The 16821-nt window shown below is 36.4% G+C and overlaps 2 protein-coding genes across 2 annotated transcripts in view; both read right to left on the reverse strand.

Moving 5' to 3' along the window:
- LOC149538458 (Glycosyl hydrolase family 47 protein) overlaps positions 1-16821 on the reverse strand; it is a 187914-nt gene that overhangs the window by 83347 nt on the left and 87746 nt on the right. Inside the window, exon 5 of the mRNA XM_089799786.1 lies at positions 2828-2918. Coding sequence (XP_089655912.1) covers positions 2828-2918 — 91 coding nt within the window. The remainder of the gene's footprint in view (positions 1-2827; positions 2919-16821) is intronic.
- LOC149538459 (uncharacterized) lies at positions 9976-13030 on the reverse strand. Its single transcript, XM_089802822.1, has 6 exons — positions 12453-13030; positions 12009-12307; positions 11469-11866; positions 11148-11371; positions 10850-11037; positions 9976-10753 (listed from the first exon to the last, which is right to left on the reverse strand). Exons 3-6 carry the CDS (start codon positions 11694-11696, stop codon positions 10422-10424), a joined length of 972 nt encoding a protein of 323 aa, XP_089658948.1. The 5' UTR covers positions 11697-11866; positions 12009-12307; positions 12453-13030; the 3' UTR covers positions 9976-10421.

A 16821-nucleotide genomic window follows, 5' to 3' on the forward strand; every position in this document is an offset into this window, starting at 1 on the left:
TGAGTAGGCAATACCTTATCTTACTCGATCCTCAAAGTATTCTTCTTTCTTCATTGTGGTTTCAAATCCACTTCTTTGTCATCATAAAGAAGTATTTGCATAACTAGCAATATCTCTTAATACTCAACATTGTTTGGCCACTAGTTGATTGTTATGGCTCATATGCCTAAATTGCTTCATCTTTGTGAATGTTATTCATCCTCTTCACTTTGGAAATCTTTTCCTTGAATTGGTTTTGAAAATGTTCTCGTCTTGGCATCCTGAATATCATGAATCCATGTGTTGTGTCACCACAAGCACACTTGATGACACTTTGTGTACTTAACAATAGTATCTAGGTCCTAGTAGATTGAGAAGCACCCTATGAATTTATTGTTGCTTCAGCATTTTGGTTATTGTGTCGTGAGAAATGCCAGATGGCACTTTAGTGGTGTTCTTGTTGGTACCTCATCTTTATTGTTGTCATTTCAAGATGCATCCCCATTCTTTTGTTATGACTATTGCTGCTTGGGGCACCTTTCCTTCTTTTTGTGCTCCATGGTATGGTGTTGTGTTGGTGTTGGCATCTTTGTGTTACATGTGCTATATGTTTCATTTTTTGGATGTGGTGTTCTTGTTGAGTGTTTGCTCCATGTTGGCATTCTTGTAAACCTTATCCATGTATACCTCCTTGCATGACTATTTAGGCCTTGTGACTATCTCCACGAGCACGATGGAATTAACCTGAGGATTTCACATGATCAGATAGTGTTGCTAACCACCGTTGGGGGCCGATGGACTTGGTTGAATGAATTGATTCTAAGAGCACTCATTTCTCCCCTTCTTCCTTTACTCCATGTTCTCTTATTTCATAAAATGATGAAAACAATATATTGGATTTTAGAGCTATGTCTCATAGTAATTGCATTATGAAATACCCCATGAGGAGGTTAATGTAATTAGATGAATTAAAATGTATTTGTATTGGTTTATGGCTCTTGGTGTTGGGACCAAGCATACGTTGCATCTTGATTTCTTTGATAGGAACATTTGGTTTGGTGCTTATAGTTGCTGTAATGTATTGTCTTGAGGGTGTCTTAGCCCCTCTCATCTTTATTTTTCAATTTCAAAAGAATGCATGTAAATACGAGTTGGATTCTTGCGTGTTTGGCTCATTCCGGTCTCATTTTGGGTGCCTAGGCATGCCTTGTAAGGTGACCAATGTGGAAGTGATGTATTTCCTCCTCTGCATTTTAGATGACTTAGTTTATAAGTTTGACATTGTGTTTTGTCAAAGTTTGAGAATCGGTGCATCCACTTGCACATCAACATTTGTGCTACTCAATGCATGTGGCTGTATTTTAGCACATGCAAAGTCTCTAAGTGGGTAGATTCTGTAAATTAGAGCTTACCCTGTCACTGTCTAGGCACGTTCTGCAAATCAGCGAATGTGCCTAACATTTATCGCTTCTGCTCTTCAATGCATGCACCTATCTTTTAGTGTTTGTGCCTATATTGGCCCTAAAACTATGAAATTTATGGATGCTCAACTCCTAACTTTAGCTCACACTTTAACCTCTAAAGTTACATGTATCTAGAACTACTTAGGGTGGATTTGGGCTTGAATTACTTGATTCCAGGGAGACAGACAAGTGAATTTCAGTACCTTGTGTACATTGTCTAAGCTTTTCAAAGACCTTTCCCCTTGCTCAGTTCAACTCAAGGTTTCCATCTTTTGCTTGTCCAGACTAGCTTCGCAACAAAATCAATCTAGAGGATTAAGCATGTAAATGACTTCAAAGCTTGGAAAAAAAATTACATGTTATTTCAGGTTTGTCTAGCTCTTATCCTCGGAGGAGGCTAGACCATTTTTTTTACACCAAGCAACCCATTCCTTTTTTATTCTAGTCAAGTATCTAATAGGGATTGAGTTTCTAGCATTGAAGTTTCGCTTCCAAACAAATACACATATTTCGTTTCTTTCATGTGCACCGGCTTGCACTTCAACCCACTGGTGAAGATAATTAGCATTATGCAGAGAAGTGTACGTCCAAAATTGGGCTGGAGGAAATAGGGGCAAGTGCATTTCCAAGTTGTGGGTTTGTTGCACCTCATGGTGATTGGTTTGGATTCTCAAGCGATCCACATTAGTTGCACCCCTTTCTTCTACATCGTGCACTTGGCAACATTCTTGAGTGGAAAGCAAAGGCCCAGGTAGTGGGCTCATATTGTGGACTATGATCATGACTGGGATATTGTCCTTTTTGTAGGCATTCCTAGAGAGCAATTGAATTGAGATATTTTAGGTTTCACATGGCGAGGGTTTGGGTAGAGATGCAAGAGTGATGACATGTGAATACACGTAGTGCAAATGGGAATATGTGAGGTCATAGCTGGGGGCATAGGCAAACGTGGGGGCGTGCTATGGTTCATGGTCATGGTCGAGGGCATGTTCGTAGGCCTGGGCATTTAGTACTGGGTGGTTTAGCACACCTGTTTTTTTTGTCTATGGTTGTATCTCCCAGATTTTGTGATTTTTGTATACAAACCAATAATAAAAAGTTTGGTTTGGCACGTGCAATTAATGTGCAATGTTATGGTTTGTATGAATTTGGGTAGAATGTAGTATGGCAGGGGTGGATGAACTACAGATTGAAGCTCTGCAATTTTGCTGTGAAGATGTGCTCCAATCACATGGCTGGGTTGTTTTTTATGGGACTTCCATGATTGTAAAATATAACTTTCATTAATATTATTATATCAATAAAATAGCATAATTTCCCATGCAAAAAACAATTTAAAATTGACATGTTTTTTATATTTACTATTGAACTCTTTGTAATTGCACCTGTGGGAGTTTCAAAGGCCGGTAGCAATCGTCGAGCCAAATCCTCAGAAAGATGAAGAAGCTCGTTGTCATATGAAACAACATTCAGTCCCTGCAAAAAAACATGTTGCTTATATATTGTTTTAACTCCAAGAAGAAAACAAAGGCATTGCATTGCACAACACTAAAATACATATTCAATTCATATACAACAATGCAGATAGCAATTCTCATTCAGCCAAAACAGATAATGAAATGGTAAATTGAGAACTACTAGATAAACATAATGCATAATAATGATGAAGGGGGAAATAAGAAAGTCTGTCATTTGCATATAACAAATCAGTAAATGTATCTTTGAAACATGATTTCTGGGGGAAAAATCTTTGGGAAAATTATTGAAACAATTTATCAGATCATTTCATTTGGACGATGGATCAAGTGGTGTGACCCAAAACGTTGATTCAAATATCATCAAACAGGTGCTTCCCAAACATCTTGTTCTAATGTAATGGACTGTAGAGACCTGAAATTTTTAAGATTGTTTTTTTCAGATATATCAAAGTCCTTGAGAAGAAACTTATTTCTTTTCCTCTTTGTAGCTTCAATTGTATAATAAATAATAGTAATTATTGAATAGAATTAGCTTAAGTCCAGACTGCATCCAAAAGAAACAATAATCCTTGAAATATGAAAGCCAGAATTTCAAATATCTTCGTGCAAATGCAATACTTGAACATTTCTATAAAAAACACAGTACAAAATAAATGTTTAAAACTTTAAAGCTTAAACCAAATTGGACAAAATAAAATTCAGCCACTATATACTGTGAATCTGAGATAAGTTTTATTTGAGCATAAATGAGATTATTGAGCAAGCAATTCAATCAAAATCAGGTTAACAAAAATTCTCAAGAAAAGGTTTATTCCAAACAGGCAAATCTCAATGAACATGTCCTGGGTGGGGCTTTGTTTATGCAAAGGGTCAAAACAGTAGAAGTATTATATACAGATTTACATGAATGATGCACAAAATAAAAATCATAAGTTCATAAATCAACTGATAAGTATCAGTTGGTATAAATGCGATCCTTAAATAAGCAATACAAGTAAAGTCTATTACAGTCTAATATGACTAGAACATACATGGAAAAAAGACAATATAAACCTTTTTTGATAATAATACAAGGGTACAGCACTTCTAGCTGTCATTTAATGATAAAAAATGTCAAGTTACACAAACATCTTAATATAAGGTTGGTTCCAAACACCTAAGCCTTTTTAAAATTCCCAGGGGTTGAGAAAAAGATAAAACTATAAAGTATTATAAATTATAACCAGATTTGCATGAATAACATATATATTGAAGGAGATGATTTTAGAGAGATTGTTATCGGAATTCTATTAGAAGGTCACTAAATAATAGATATCACTTGTGTCTCAAATCTCAATACTGAGCATTATGATCATATAATTTTATTCCTGTTCTGTGAATTCTTATGACTGTTTTGCTTTTATCAACCAGTGTCTTTTTACCCCCGTACTTCTCTTTTTGAACTGATTGTAATCTTTAGTCCCACTGACCTATTTTGGTCATTCGTGAACATTAATACAATTTGTGTCTTCCTTGCCTGCATTTGCATTAGCATTGTGCAAAAAGATATAGTGGCACAAAAGGATCGACCTAAAAAAATTAATCTACCAATATTGTAATGTCCTCTGATAAGGTTGGATATGATTATTATATATTTAATCAAACTTAATATTAAAAGTTTTAAGAATATATGCATAACAACAATTCTGAATATTCAATCATATTACTATTTGGCTTACGGATGGAAGGTGTAGGTGCTATCCAAGTTGCCTAGAAACCAACAACGCACTCCCTCAAAGTTTACAGGTCCAAGTCCTTATCATAAAAGCTTACGGAACACTGACTCCTACACTCTTTTGGGACAAGATCTATTTTCTTGGATTTATACAAGCCTCTCCTTGGTAGCATCACACACTTCCCCCCATAAATCAAATAATAATAATATTGGAGATGAATGTCTAATTACAATGATAATTATTTAATTATATATGTCTTGAATACATTTGTATGTATAAATGATTTACCAACAGTAGTCACAGGTTCCTTTACATAGCTGATATAGGATGGTGCATATATTTATAATGGCTAAGTTGGATTTATACAAGCCTCTCCTTGGTAGCATCACACACTTCCCCCCATAAATCAAATAATAATAATATTGGAGATGAATGTCTAATTACAATTATAATTATTTAATTATATATGTCTTGAATACATTTGTATGTGTAAATGATTTACCAACAGTAGTCACAGGTTCCTTTACATAGCTGATATAGGATGGTGCATATATTTATAATGGCTAGGTTCTGCCACTAATTTATTTGTTTCACCAGTAAAGATAACAGAGATATATATGCTCTGTAGCATTGCAGATTACAATCCTCTGTCTTCCCTTAATTTACAAATGCTTATCTTTGATGTCTTTCCTATCCCGGATACTAGCATTATCTGTTTTCAATCAAGGGGCGTAACTTTTCAGTTGGACTGACGGCATCCTTAATCGCTTGTTGACTAATCTGTATATCCCTCATGGCTTGTTAGACTCCTACAGACTAATGTTATTAGCATATAAGTCTGCCAGCATGTACATTAACAAGTAGTCTGCCAGCATGGATGGTTTATTGAATGTTTATAATTGTTATAAACCAATAGCATCCCAATTATCTGCATGGAGGAGAGGTGCTCTTGTTCAGCCTTGTTTGCCCGATGTTATTATAATTGCACTGTATTAACAAATCACTGCTGCGATTGGGGATAGTCTGAAGTCGACGGTCATAAGATAGGTATTCATGTTTCTTTATTTATTCATTTATAGATTAACTTAAATAAAGTTAATTTATTAATTAACTTTGTTAATAACTAATTTATTAATTATCTTTGTTAATTAAGAATAATAATAAGATTGATAATTAATTTATTAATTAACAATATTTATATTTATTAATTGATATATATCTATATTTTTTAATTAATTATTAATAACTCTAATACATTCAATTATTCGACTATTAATGTTTAAATATTGTATTCAATATATCATTTAGGTGTTCAAAATTATCTGCTCTTTCCCTGAAGAGCACACAATTATAAGAATGATTCCTCAATGTTCTTTCATGCTCTATTGCTGCAGCTAATGCATCTATATGATCTGCAATCCTATTTTCCTCTTTTCAAGGGTTTAATGAGTCTCTTATAGCTAGCTCCTCCTGAACTCATGCTTCTCCTCTTAACTGAGAGGTGTATGAATTGCACGTAGCACTTACATTTGTTTCTTCTTCTCCTTGAGTTATCTTTCTTCTCTGAACTTTTATAGTTTTTCTTTTGTGATTATCTTTTGCATCCCATCTTTTAACATCTATATGAGTCTCTCCATCATTAAGTCTGCAATGTTTCGCTATATGCCTGTAGTTTTTACACTTGTAACATACAATGATATAGTTCAAATATGGATTATAGTTTCTGCTTCTGCATTCAAAAGAATCTCTCATTTGTGTTCTACATTCTCTCGCTTGGTGACCAAAATAGTTGCATGAGTAACAGTATCCATGAAAACTAGGTTTATACCCTTGTTTTGTATAGTCCCTTTTAAGTTCAACTCCTTTAAATTTCATGGATGGATCTGCTGTATTACTTCCTTGCTTGACAAAGCCTTTGAATATATGCTCTTGATTATTTGACTTTCCTTCATAACCTACTCCCATCTTTCTTGAAAAATGGTCTTTGACTATCAATTATATCGGATAGAATTTCAGAGCTCTTTTCAAATTTGAGACTATTATACAATTTGATATTGCTTTCCTCCAGGTCCTTTTCCAGCCTTTCAATTTCTTGACTCAATTTGATGCACTCCCCTTCTTTTGCAGTTAGATTGTTTTACACATCATTCTCAACTTGTTTAGCATCTCCTAGTTGAGTTTTTATTTCTTTAATTGTTTTACACATCATTCTCAACTTGTTTAGCATCCTCTAGTTGAGTTTTTATTTCTTTAATTTCCATCTTATGCTTAGTGAATTTCTCTTTTAGTTTCTTATTTTGTTTGTATGTATAACATAACTCTCCCATGACATCTACATCTTCTTCCTCACTAGATGACTCAACATTTTCTAGATCTTCACTACTTGCTTCATCAACACCTTTATCATTGCTGCAAACCTCATCAGTATCTTCTTCTTCTTCTTCTTCTTCTGCCTGCTCACTGATCATAGCCAAAAAGACTATATCATCTTCTGTATCATAACTTTGGTTTTCATCATTGCTCTCTTCTTATGAGTTGCTTTCTTTCTTCAAGTACAAACTCTTTTTGTGCTTGTGAAACTTCTTTTTCTTATGATGGTCCTTAGTATGCTTCTTATCCTTTTTCTTTGAATATTTTTCTTCTTCATCATTATTAGAGTCACTGCTGTTTAGAGAGCATTTTGATGCATAATGTCCTAGTCTTCCACAATTGAAACATTTGAATTTTTCTTTGTTCTTCCCATTACTCTTCTTCAGCTTTTTCTTAAAGCAAGCATACAATTCATCTGACTCACTATTTGAGATTTCACTTGAAATTTTTCTTTTTGTTTTTACCCTTTTTAGATGCCTTGAATGCTATTTCCTTCTTTGATTCATTTCCTCCAACTCACATTTCATTAGCAATAAGGATTCCATGCAATTGATCTTTTGTCAGCATATCTAAATCTATTCTTTCTTCAATTGCAAATACTTTGGAATTAAACTTCATAGGTAACAATCTTAAAATCTTTTCCACTACAAGACTTTCCTTTACTTTCTCACCAAGAGCTTGCATAGAGTTGACAACCTCATCTACTCGATCAAGATAAGATAAGATAATGATATTAATGTCTAACAAGAGACCAACAAGGGTCTATAGGACTAAAAGATACAACAGTGCAAAGAAGAATAAACTAGCAAGAGCGCCAAACGGCATCCGAGGAAAAAGCACTAAACAGGAAAGTAAGAGAAGGTAAGCAACAAGAAGAGAGAGAGAAGGATCATCAATCCTTTCTCAAAACAAAGAAATCCTGCACATAGGCATAAGGCCTAGGACGAGCAAGGGTCAAGGCTCGGCTCCATCTCTATCTCTTTGTAGCAGTGGGGATAGGGTGCAATTGTCTGAGGAACCCACACCAAGGTCTGACCAATCTAGTGTGTTCGGAGATGGGCGTATGCGGTTGTTTCCTACCTCTAGAAGTGGGCATGCATGGAAAGAAGTCAGTGATGAGCTGATCCAAGGTCTGATTCTGAGGGAACAAGAGCTGTAAAGTGTGATCTTTGAGCTAGGAGGTCTTTCGGAGGTAGACCGCTAAACACCACTGGTCTGAGTAACTGAAAAATGTCGAGAGGGATCTACAATCTCTGAATAGGAAGTGGAATCTGCCTCTAATCTCATAGTAGATGGGGCACCAAAAGATAAAATGGGTCTCTGTCTCCATCTCGGATATGGTGCAAAGGTGGCACACACGTTCCTCCCTGGTCAAGTGGTGATCAGTCTAGCAACGAAGTCAGTGGGATCCAACTCTAAAAGACCCCAGGGCAATGCGGAGGACATGGCTCCAGCAGCAACTCAAGTAAGAGGGACAAACAATAATACCATCGCAGGTCTCCAAAAAGTGCTCTGAGTAGGTGGTCATCCGAGGGTGTAAACCGCCGGGAGAGCTGATCCAAGTCGTGGAGATGTACTGCCTGTAAATGTCAAGTTTGACATGTCCATTCAACTCTTGTCGTGAGGGGAGGAGGTGGGCAGGAGCATCCAAGGAGAACTGGTATGTCAGAAGATGATTGATGTCAACTCCAATCGAGCTCATTAAGATAGTGGCCTGGGTATTCCAGGAATGAGCCCTAGTCGTCCCCGACAAGCTAGCAATGTCCATAAAGGAATAGTAAGCAAGGTACGAGTATCTGTGTTGGCCCCTAGTCAATCCCGTGAAGCCTCTAAGACAATGAATGAACCATATCAAGATAGAAGTCTCATGCTAAAACAGGGACCGGAGAACTTGACCCTGAGATAAGTGTATGAGGAGAGAATCTCAATCTATTGACCTTAGAAGCTGAAGTAAAGATGTGAAGTCTTCAAACAATTGAAGACCATGACCCGAGTCTTGCTCAAGTTCACCGCCAGCTGGCGCTGGTCACAAAATAAGGTTAGTCCATCAATAAGCCTCTAGAGCCCCTCCTAAGAGGAGGCCAGAAGGACCACATCATCTGTGAACAAGAGAATGGAGATCAGAACCTGGTGTAAGTAACAACCATCCTCGGGGAACGAAGCCTCACGGAGGCAGGCCCCAAGCTCATTAATATAGATGCCAAATAAACTTTCATCTGCCTTCATATTGAGACTTTCAAATACTTTCCAATGCATTTGTAGTTTGGATTTCTTTACATTATCGAATCATTCATAAACATTTTTCAATTTATCCCAAATATCCTTGGCCGATCTATAGTGTATAACTTCTAAGAATATTGATTCCGCAAGATTGCATAAAATTGCATGTTTTTTTTTAGCATTATTTTCACATTTTCTCTTTCCGGTTGTATCCATTGGTGGGGATTTTGGCGATGTATAACCATCTACGACTGATTGGCAAACATCAACACCAATGGCAATCACATAAGTTTCCATTTTTATACTCCAGTACACATAGTTTGTCCCATCAAACATTGGCATTTTGTTTTGAAAGATTTCGCCCATTGTGTTCTTTTAGATCTACCTTCAAGCGGTTAGGCATTATAGAAGGAACCAGCTCTGATAGCAATTGAAAAGCATACAATTATATTGAGAGGGAGGTGGGGGGAGTGAATCTGTATAATAACAAGTTTGCCAATTTATAACATTTTTATCCAAATTCCATATAATTTTAAATCCTAGTGTCAACCATAGTTGGAAAACTCGCCAAATGCAAAAACTCGCCAAGCCCCCCAAAAGTTTAATCGGGAAAAACTCGGCGATTTAAAAAAAAAAATCGAAAAAAACTCGGGAACTTAAAAAATCGCTGAAATTTAATTAAAAATACATTTATTTTGCAAAATTTAATGAGAAGATGCATCTAATAAGTTAATTAAAGACAATACAAAAGAAAGAAACAAAGTTTAGATATATATAAATGCATAATGCGTACAAAATTGCATTCTCATGCAGAATGCTCATGGTAGGAAGCAAAATAGTAAATTACTAAATAGTTTCAATCTGTCAAACTAGAAGTAAATACTAAAAGTCTAAATACATCAATACAATGTCAATCACATCTTCCTCTTTCCACTTGCACTAGTAGGAAAGCGAGGGGGTCTAGTCCTAGAAGAAGTGCCCCGCACTAGGATAGGGCATGAGCTGCGTGACTGTGAACTCTGTGGCTGTGCCCCCTTGCTCGACGTCCCTACTGACTGGCTCAGCGACCTAGAAGAGGATGCATCTCCTCCTAATGGTAATGCCTAATCCTCGCCTGAATCATCATCATCCTTGTCCTCATCCTCAATGTCATCCATAGTGAACTGAAAATCAGTGTCAGCCTCCCCCTCCATGGCCTACCTCTCCAAATCAGCGATCTCATCTGGTGTAAACAATGGACTTGGCTCTTGTGTTGTCCAATCAGAATAAGGATCTATCTCATCTAGATCAAGCGGACCAAGTAGTTCTAAGAGCTGTGACTTTTTTATGTGCAACTTAAGATTATAGTGCACATAAACAAGGTCATTAAGCCATTTTTGAGTCATTTTGTTTCTTTTCTTTGTATGGATGGACTCAAATAAGCTCCAATTGCGCTCACAATGGGATGAGCTACAAGGTTGGGATAGGACTCTGAGAGCAAATTTCCTTAAATTGGGGGTATTGCCACCCCAACTTGCCCACCAAGCATCTGCAAAACAAAATTAAAAAAGTTATAAAGCAATAAAAAACAAAATCAGAAGCACAACTTATCAATTAGCAAAAGTTTTAAAGTTTGACGCTTTACCTGGTGCTTGAGTAGATCTTGCTCTCTTTGCTAGCATAGAAGAGAACAAAGGACCCCTTGATTCCACATAGATTTGTTGTTCGGTCACAATAAGGTCTCTCTCCTCTTCACTTGATATCATTCTCTCAATGCATTTAGAGAGACCTTCCATGACCTCTCCATTAGGATCTGAGTAGGAATCATCAGCCCTAAAACAAATAGAAAATGATATCAAGTCTTACTACACAACCTTAAAAAGTAAAGTAAAATAAAGACTTATTAAAATCCCAACTTCAAGGACAATCAATTATCATAGTACCTGAATTTGGGATTGAGGAAGTAGCCTGTTGCATGAATAGGTTGGTGGAGCATATTGTTCCACCTCCTATCAATTATTTCCCAAATGGGGTCAAATCTGAGACTGTCCCCGTGATAGTAACTTCTAACAGCCTCTTTCGCCCTATCCATGGCCTCATAAAGACCTCCCATTGGGGATTGCTGCCCATCACATGTGCACAAGACTAGAACCAGGGGTAGAGACATCTACATTTGAAATTTGAAAAATACAAATTAGTTAATAACATAGTAAGTTATGAATTGATAATGAAACTTGAATAAACTAAAAATATAATGAAGTTACCTCCACAATCTCCTTAGCCTTTGCAAAAAAGCTATCATCAAAGACTATTCGTGCCACAGTTTCTCCTTCGGGCTTCTTTGAGTAAGGTGAAGCAACCCAATCAGCACACACAAACATTTGCTTCAAAGCCAATATGTGGTCAAGAATACTTTGCAACGTCAAGAAGACCGTTGCAAACCTTGTCATAGCAGGTCTCATCAAATCTTTGCCTTTAGTGGCTTTTCTCATCAAACTGAGAACCCATGGGTGATTATAGATATATTTCGTGACTCACCTAGCATCTTCCACAACTGGACTCACCCAATCAAGTTTTCCTATGTCCTCCAAAAGAAGGTCAAGGACATGTGCTGCACAAGTTGACCAAAAAAGTGTGGGATGCCTCTCTTGGAGGATTCTACCTAAAAGATTAGCAAAAAATCAATAATCAGTAACAAACTTTCCATATTTAGTATTTACAAATTACATCAAATCTAAATTGAATAATACCATAGCATTACATTCATGATTCATATTAATTCAAATATAAAAAATTAAATCTACCTGCTGCCACATATGCTGCTGCATTATCTGTGATTATTTGCACCACATTCTCTATTCCCACCTCCATGACAACATTCTCCAACATTAAAGCCAATGTGGCTGCATTTTTCACTTTGTTGGAGGCATTGACAAATTTCCAAAACACCACATCATCTTTGCAAGCAATCAAGAAGTTAATAATGGTTCTACTTCTTCCATCTGTCCACCCATCAGATAAAATGGTGCAGCCATACTTCTTCCACTCTTACTTTTGGTCTTCTATCAACAATCTTGCCCTACCAACCGCTTTGTCAAGCAACCTACAAAATTTAAGTGTACTATTAAATAAAGTGTAAGTGTTAGTAAAAAATTAGGAAATAAGTTATAACAATTAAGATTTAAAATATAACAATGAACTAAAGTGAATCTCAATTATTTGCAATTACTAAATAGTAAAATACTAACCTTCCACTCATATCCTTGCGATTAGGCGGCTTGTACCCTTTGCTTGATATTGTCATTGCATTCACCATATTGACCCAATAGGGACTATCAGCGGCATTCATTGAGATATTGTTGAAAAACCAAAAATCAGCTGCTGCAATATCAGTTTGCTCATGCACCTCCTTAAACCATGCAAAGCCCTCTAATGATGGTTGTGCTCCAAGTGTGTTCCTGGGCACAAAATAACCACCTATCCCTGATGGGGATCTGGATGGTGATGATGAAGAAGTAGGAGATGTAGAAGAAGTGGAACCGGTAAAAGAGAAATTTTGTTTGCGGATCCGTGGGCCACGAAGAGATCCTGGTATGTTCTCAAGTGCTTCTTCTTCCTCTTGCATATCAAAAGGAGCTCCTTCAGATTCAGCTATGGCTGCCCTCATAGCTATTTTTGCCCTCTCCCTATTCAATTTTTTCTCTTCAGCAGCTGCAAGTAGGGCATGGATGAATCTTTTTTCTTCATCAATTACCTTGAGACAAGGATTTGAGTCATGTTTCTTTATGCCTGCAAGGTGGTATTTGAGGCAGTTTATGCCTCGAGAAATAATTCTCACAGGGAATACATATCACCTTCCCAATATCATTTGGACTTGGAGCTTCATAGGCATACCGCCATGCCTTATCTCTTGCATTTTTAGGCCGAGTGCCTATATATCCAGATGGGCATGGTGTTTGTGGCCACTCTTCCTGTGGGTTTGTCATTTTTTTAATGGTTGACCGCTGCCCTACACATAAATATATAGAGAAATGAATAAACAAAGTTAGAACTTAAAAGCTAGGGTTTCAAATGATTCAAACTTCAAACTTGAACCATATCCTTAGCAAACAACAAACTTCAACCATATCCTTAGAAGCTAGGGTTTCAAATGATTCAAAATGATTTTAAATGATTTGAAAACATTTACAAAAAACAACAAAAACAAAAGAACATTTGTTATAAAACTATAAAAAGTTTTCAAACTATGATAAGATGAACATACCTGGAAAGAAATTTGTCTTCTAAAATCGGTTAGAATCCTCTACAATCCACTCAAATCCGCCTTGAATCACTTGCAATCAGCCAAGAATGCCTCCAAACCTTCTTCTCTTCACTCCTCAAGGTTCTAAACAATGCAAATACAAGAAAGAAAGAAAAAACACACTCACTGCCGCTTAAATCCGTCACAGGCCGCGTTCACCAGTAAATCGCGAGTTTTTCATAAAAACTCGCCGAGTTTTTGCCGACTACTCGCCGATTACTCAGCGAGTCTTTACCAGATTGCCGAGTTTTTAAATCGGCGAGTTAACTGGTTAAAAACTCGCCGAGCTAGGAAACTCAGCGAGAACTCAGCGAGTTTTAAAAACTCGGCGTGTTTTCCATCTATGGTGTCAACAATATGCACATGAACACAATGACAAAAGATTTACGTGGAAACCCAATGCGGGAGAAAACCATGACAAATAATTGCTTTTCTATAAACTTGCTCTTTTACATAGATTTGTAGAATCCAACCTACTTCAAGCTCCAACCCCAATGTTTATGAGCACCGACTCACTAGAAGCTCCAACTCCCACACTTTGCAAGCTCCGACCTACTGGATGTACCAACCCCCACTGCTTCTCTTCATAAGCAATGACCCATTGCACTTAAACTTCTTTTCCACCATACTAAAGTTGCTTTGCTCAACTAATGATGGAAACTTTTATTGCACACTTCTTCTCTTGTATCTCTGTATGAATACTTTTACTTCAAGTCAGCATCCTGATACTTATTCCTAACTTATATATATATATATATATATATATATCAGATTATTAATTTGATTTTATATTTTTCCTTTTAACACTTTTATTGCATCATTTTTCTTCAATGTAAATATACATGTACTAGATTCAAAACTTCTAAATAAATTTCTTATTATTCCATTGTAACACTTTTCTCTTTTCATTCCACTTCTTTTGCTCTTATTCCTTCAATTGTCGCTGACTTCTTATTCCTCACAATCTTTTTTTCAAATGATATATTTATATTTTTGAAAAGAAAATAGGGTGTCTTTTTAAATGAATGAGTAAGACTTTTCATTTCTTTAATTATTACTATTTCATAACCTAATCCTTTATTGATGTCATCCTTTTGTTTTATGAATTGAATCATTTAATTTATCAAACTTTGTTAGACTTAATATATCCAACCTTAATATATATAAATTCAATGAACCACTAACCACCTTCATTTGTTCATCATTTTGAACTTTGTCTTGACTGGCTTCTTTATCTCTGAATATTGTTGTGAGGTTCTCACACCATCGCCCCAAAATTTTGGGGACCCCCATTTTCAACCTCTGCTTTGACAATTTTTCGCGTAATGTTGATTTTTTGGTCGCCTTGACAATTTTAGCCTTGCCCGAATTCGGTAGAATAGCAATTCATCATTAGGCCCCTTAGGCATTTTCGTTTTGTTTTCACCCAGTGTCAACTTAATTTCGATTTTCATGGATTGGTACTTCCTTCCATAGGCCAAACGAACTCTAAACGGCAAATTTTTGTAATGATATTTTGGCAAGATCAAATTGTGAATTTTGGGACTTAACAGATTTTGGAAATTTGGTAAAATTGAAAAACTTGAAACGTTTTCAAAGTCAAATTTGGATATTACTGTTTTGAAAATCTTGAAAATTTTGGTGAAAACAAATCTTTTTTGGATAAAATGGATTTCGATTTTAATTTTTAATTGCCTAGATGAATTTATTTTTGTGAAATTTGGATCGAAATTGCAAGTAAAAATTGGATTTGATGGAAAAAATTCATTTGGAATGATTTAAAATTGTCTAACATGACCGGAAAAAATTTTAGAGGGCAACTAAGTTGAAATTGAAATGTGGTTTTAGGCTTCTAAATTTCGTTTCAAAGCAAGCAATTTTAATTGCAAAATTCATCAAGGGGAGAATTTCGATTCTTAATGGCTAATTATTACAATTTTCCCTTTGCAATTTACAATTTTAGGCAATTTAAGTTCCATTTCTTTCAATAAGTTAATCCACTAATGGAACAATTAATTATAATTTTGGCTTAATGGTCCATTTAATGAGTGTTTAACTCCATTTAATGTCATGCAGGAGGTCAGCCCTTTGGTGAGAGGCTAAAAGTTCTTATAAAGGGGATCTTCCCCTCTCTCTCCTCCCATAATTGCACTCCAAGTTGGCGAACTTCTCCAAGGCAGCACTTGCGATTTTTGGCAGCACTCCTATATTGATAATTTTGCATGCAAACTAGGGTTTCAAGGCAACTTTCTTGGCATCCATACTTGTGGTTTTTTTTTCAGCCTTCCATGGTGGTGATTCTTCATGCAAATTAGGGTTTGTGGCAGTATTTGAAAGGGCATATCAGATCTGTTCATAGGCAGCGAACTAGGGTTTTGAGGCATGTTTTAGCATCCACTTTTGGCGATAGAGAGGACAGTATTGGCACTACTACTTCAACACTCCATTTTGGTGATTTTGGGCAAGCATCTAAGGTTTTGGCGCCTCCATTGTGGACTGTTTTGGGCAGAGTTTGATTCATTTCCAGATCTGATCCTTTGTTGTCAATTCCAGTATTCATAAGGCAGCGAGATCCATCACATTTGAGCACCTTCATTTTGGGCGATTTGCATGTGCATGTTAGGGTTTTATTGGCGGCAACTTCTAGGGCGTTTTGAACAGAATTTGGATAGTATTGTAGAGGTCTCATTTCCTCTAAGGAGTGTGAATTTTGTCTTTGAAGTTGGGCGATTTTATTTGTGAGAAAGTTATTTGGTCCAAGACCCAATTGGTGGCAAGGTGTGGGCAGTTTCAAAGAGCTTAGAATTCTGATTTTGCAAGGAGATTTGAATTTTCTTTAGAATCTGATCCGAATTTCAAAGAAGACCCAGCTATTGGTAAAGATAAATTCAATTCATTCTAGAGCTGAAAGGTGGTTCTTAAGCGGATTTCACTCCTTGTTCTTGCTCGGTTTTGTTTCCCTTATGTTCTTCTTGCATTCATCATCTACCACTTCATTATCCCATCTATAGGTTGGAGATTGGAGAGATAAGTGTAGAATCCATGATAGGTCATTTGGCGAGGCAGAAATAAGCTAGACCACTCTAAGAATGAAGTTGGGAGATATAAGTGTAGTACATCCTAAGGTAACAAAGAGGCAGAAACAAGTGGTAGTCCCACCCCTAGGTTGAAGATTGGAGATTGATACATGTAGTGATAGGACTTGGCAAGGCAGAAATAAGTTAGAATCCATCGATAGAAAGAAGGTTGGAGATCGATAAGGGTAGTCCATATCACTTAAAATGAAGGGGTAGAAATAAGTGTTTAGGATGGTA

This window comes from Cupressus sempervirens, chromosome 9 (assembly GCF_028749045.1).
Source record: "Cupressus sempervirens isolate cs-2001-9-10 chromosome 9, ASM2874904v1, whole genome shotgun sequence".
NCBI classification, from domain to species: Eukaryota; Viridiplantae; Streptophyta; class Pinopsida; order Cupressales; family Cupressaceae; genus Cupressus; species Cupressus sempervirens.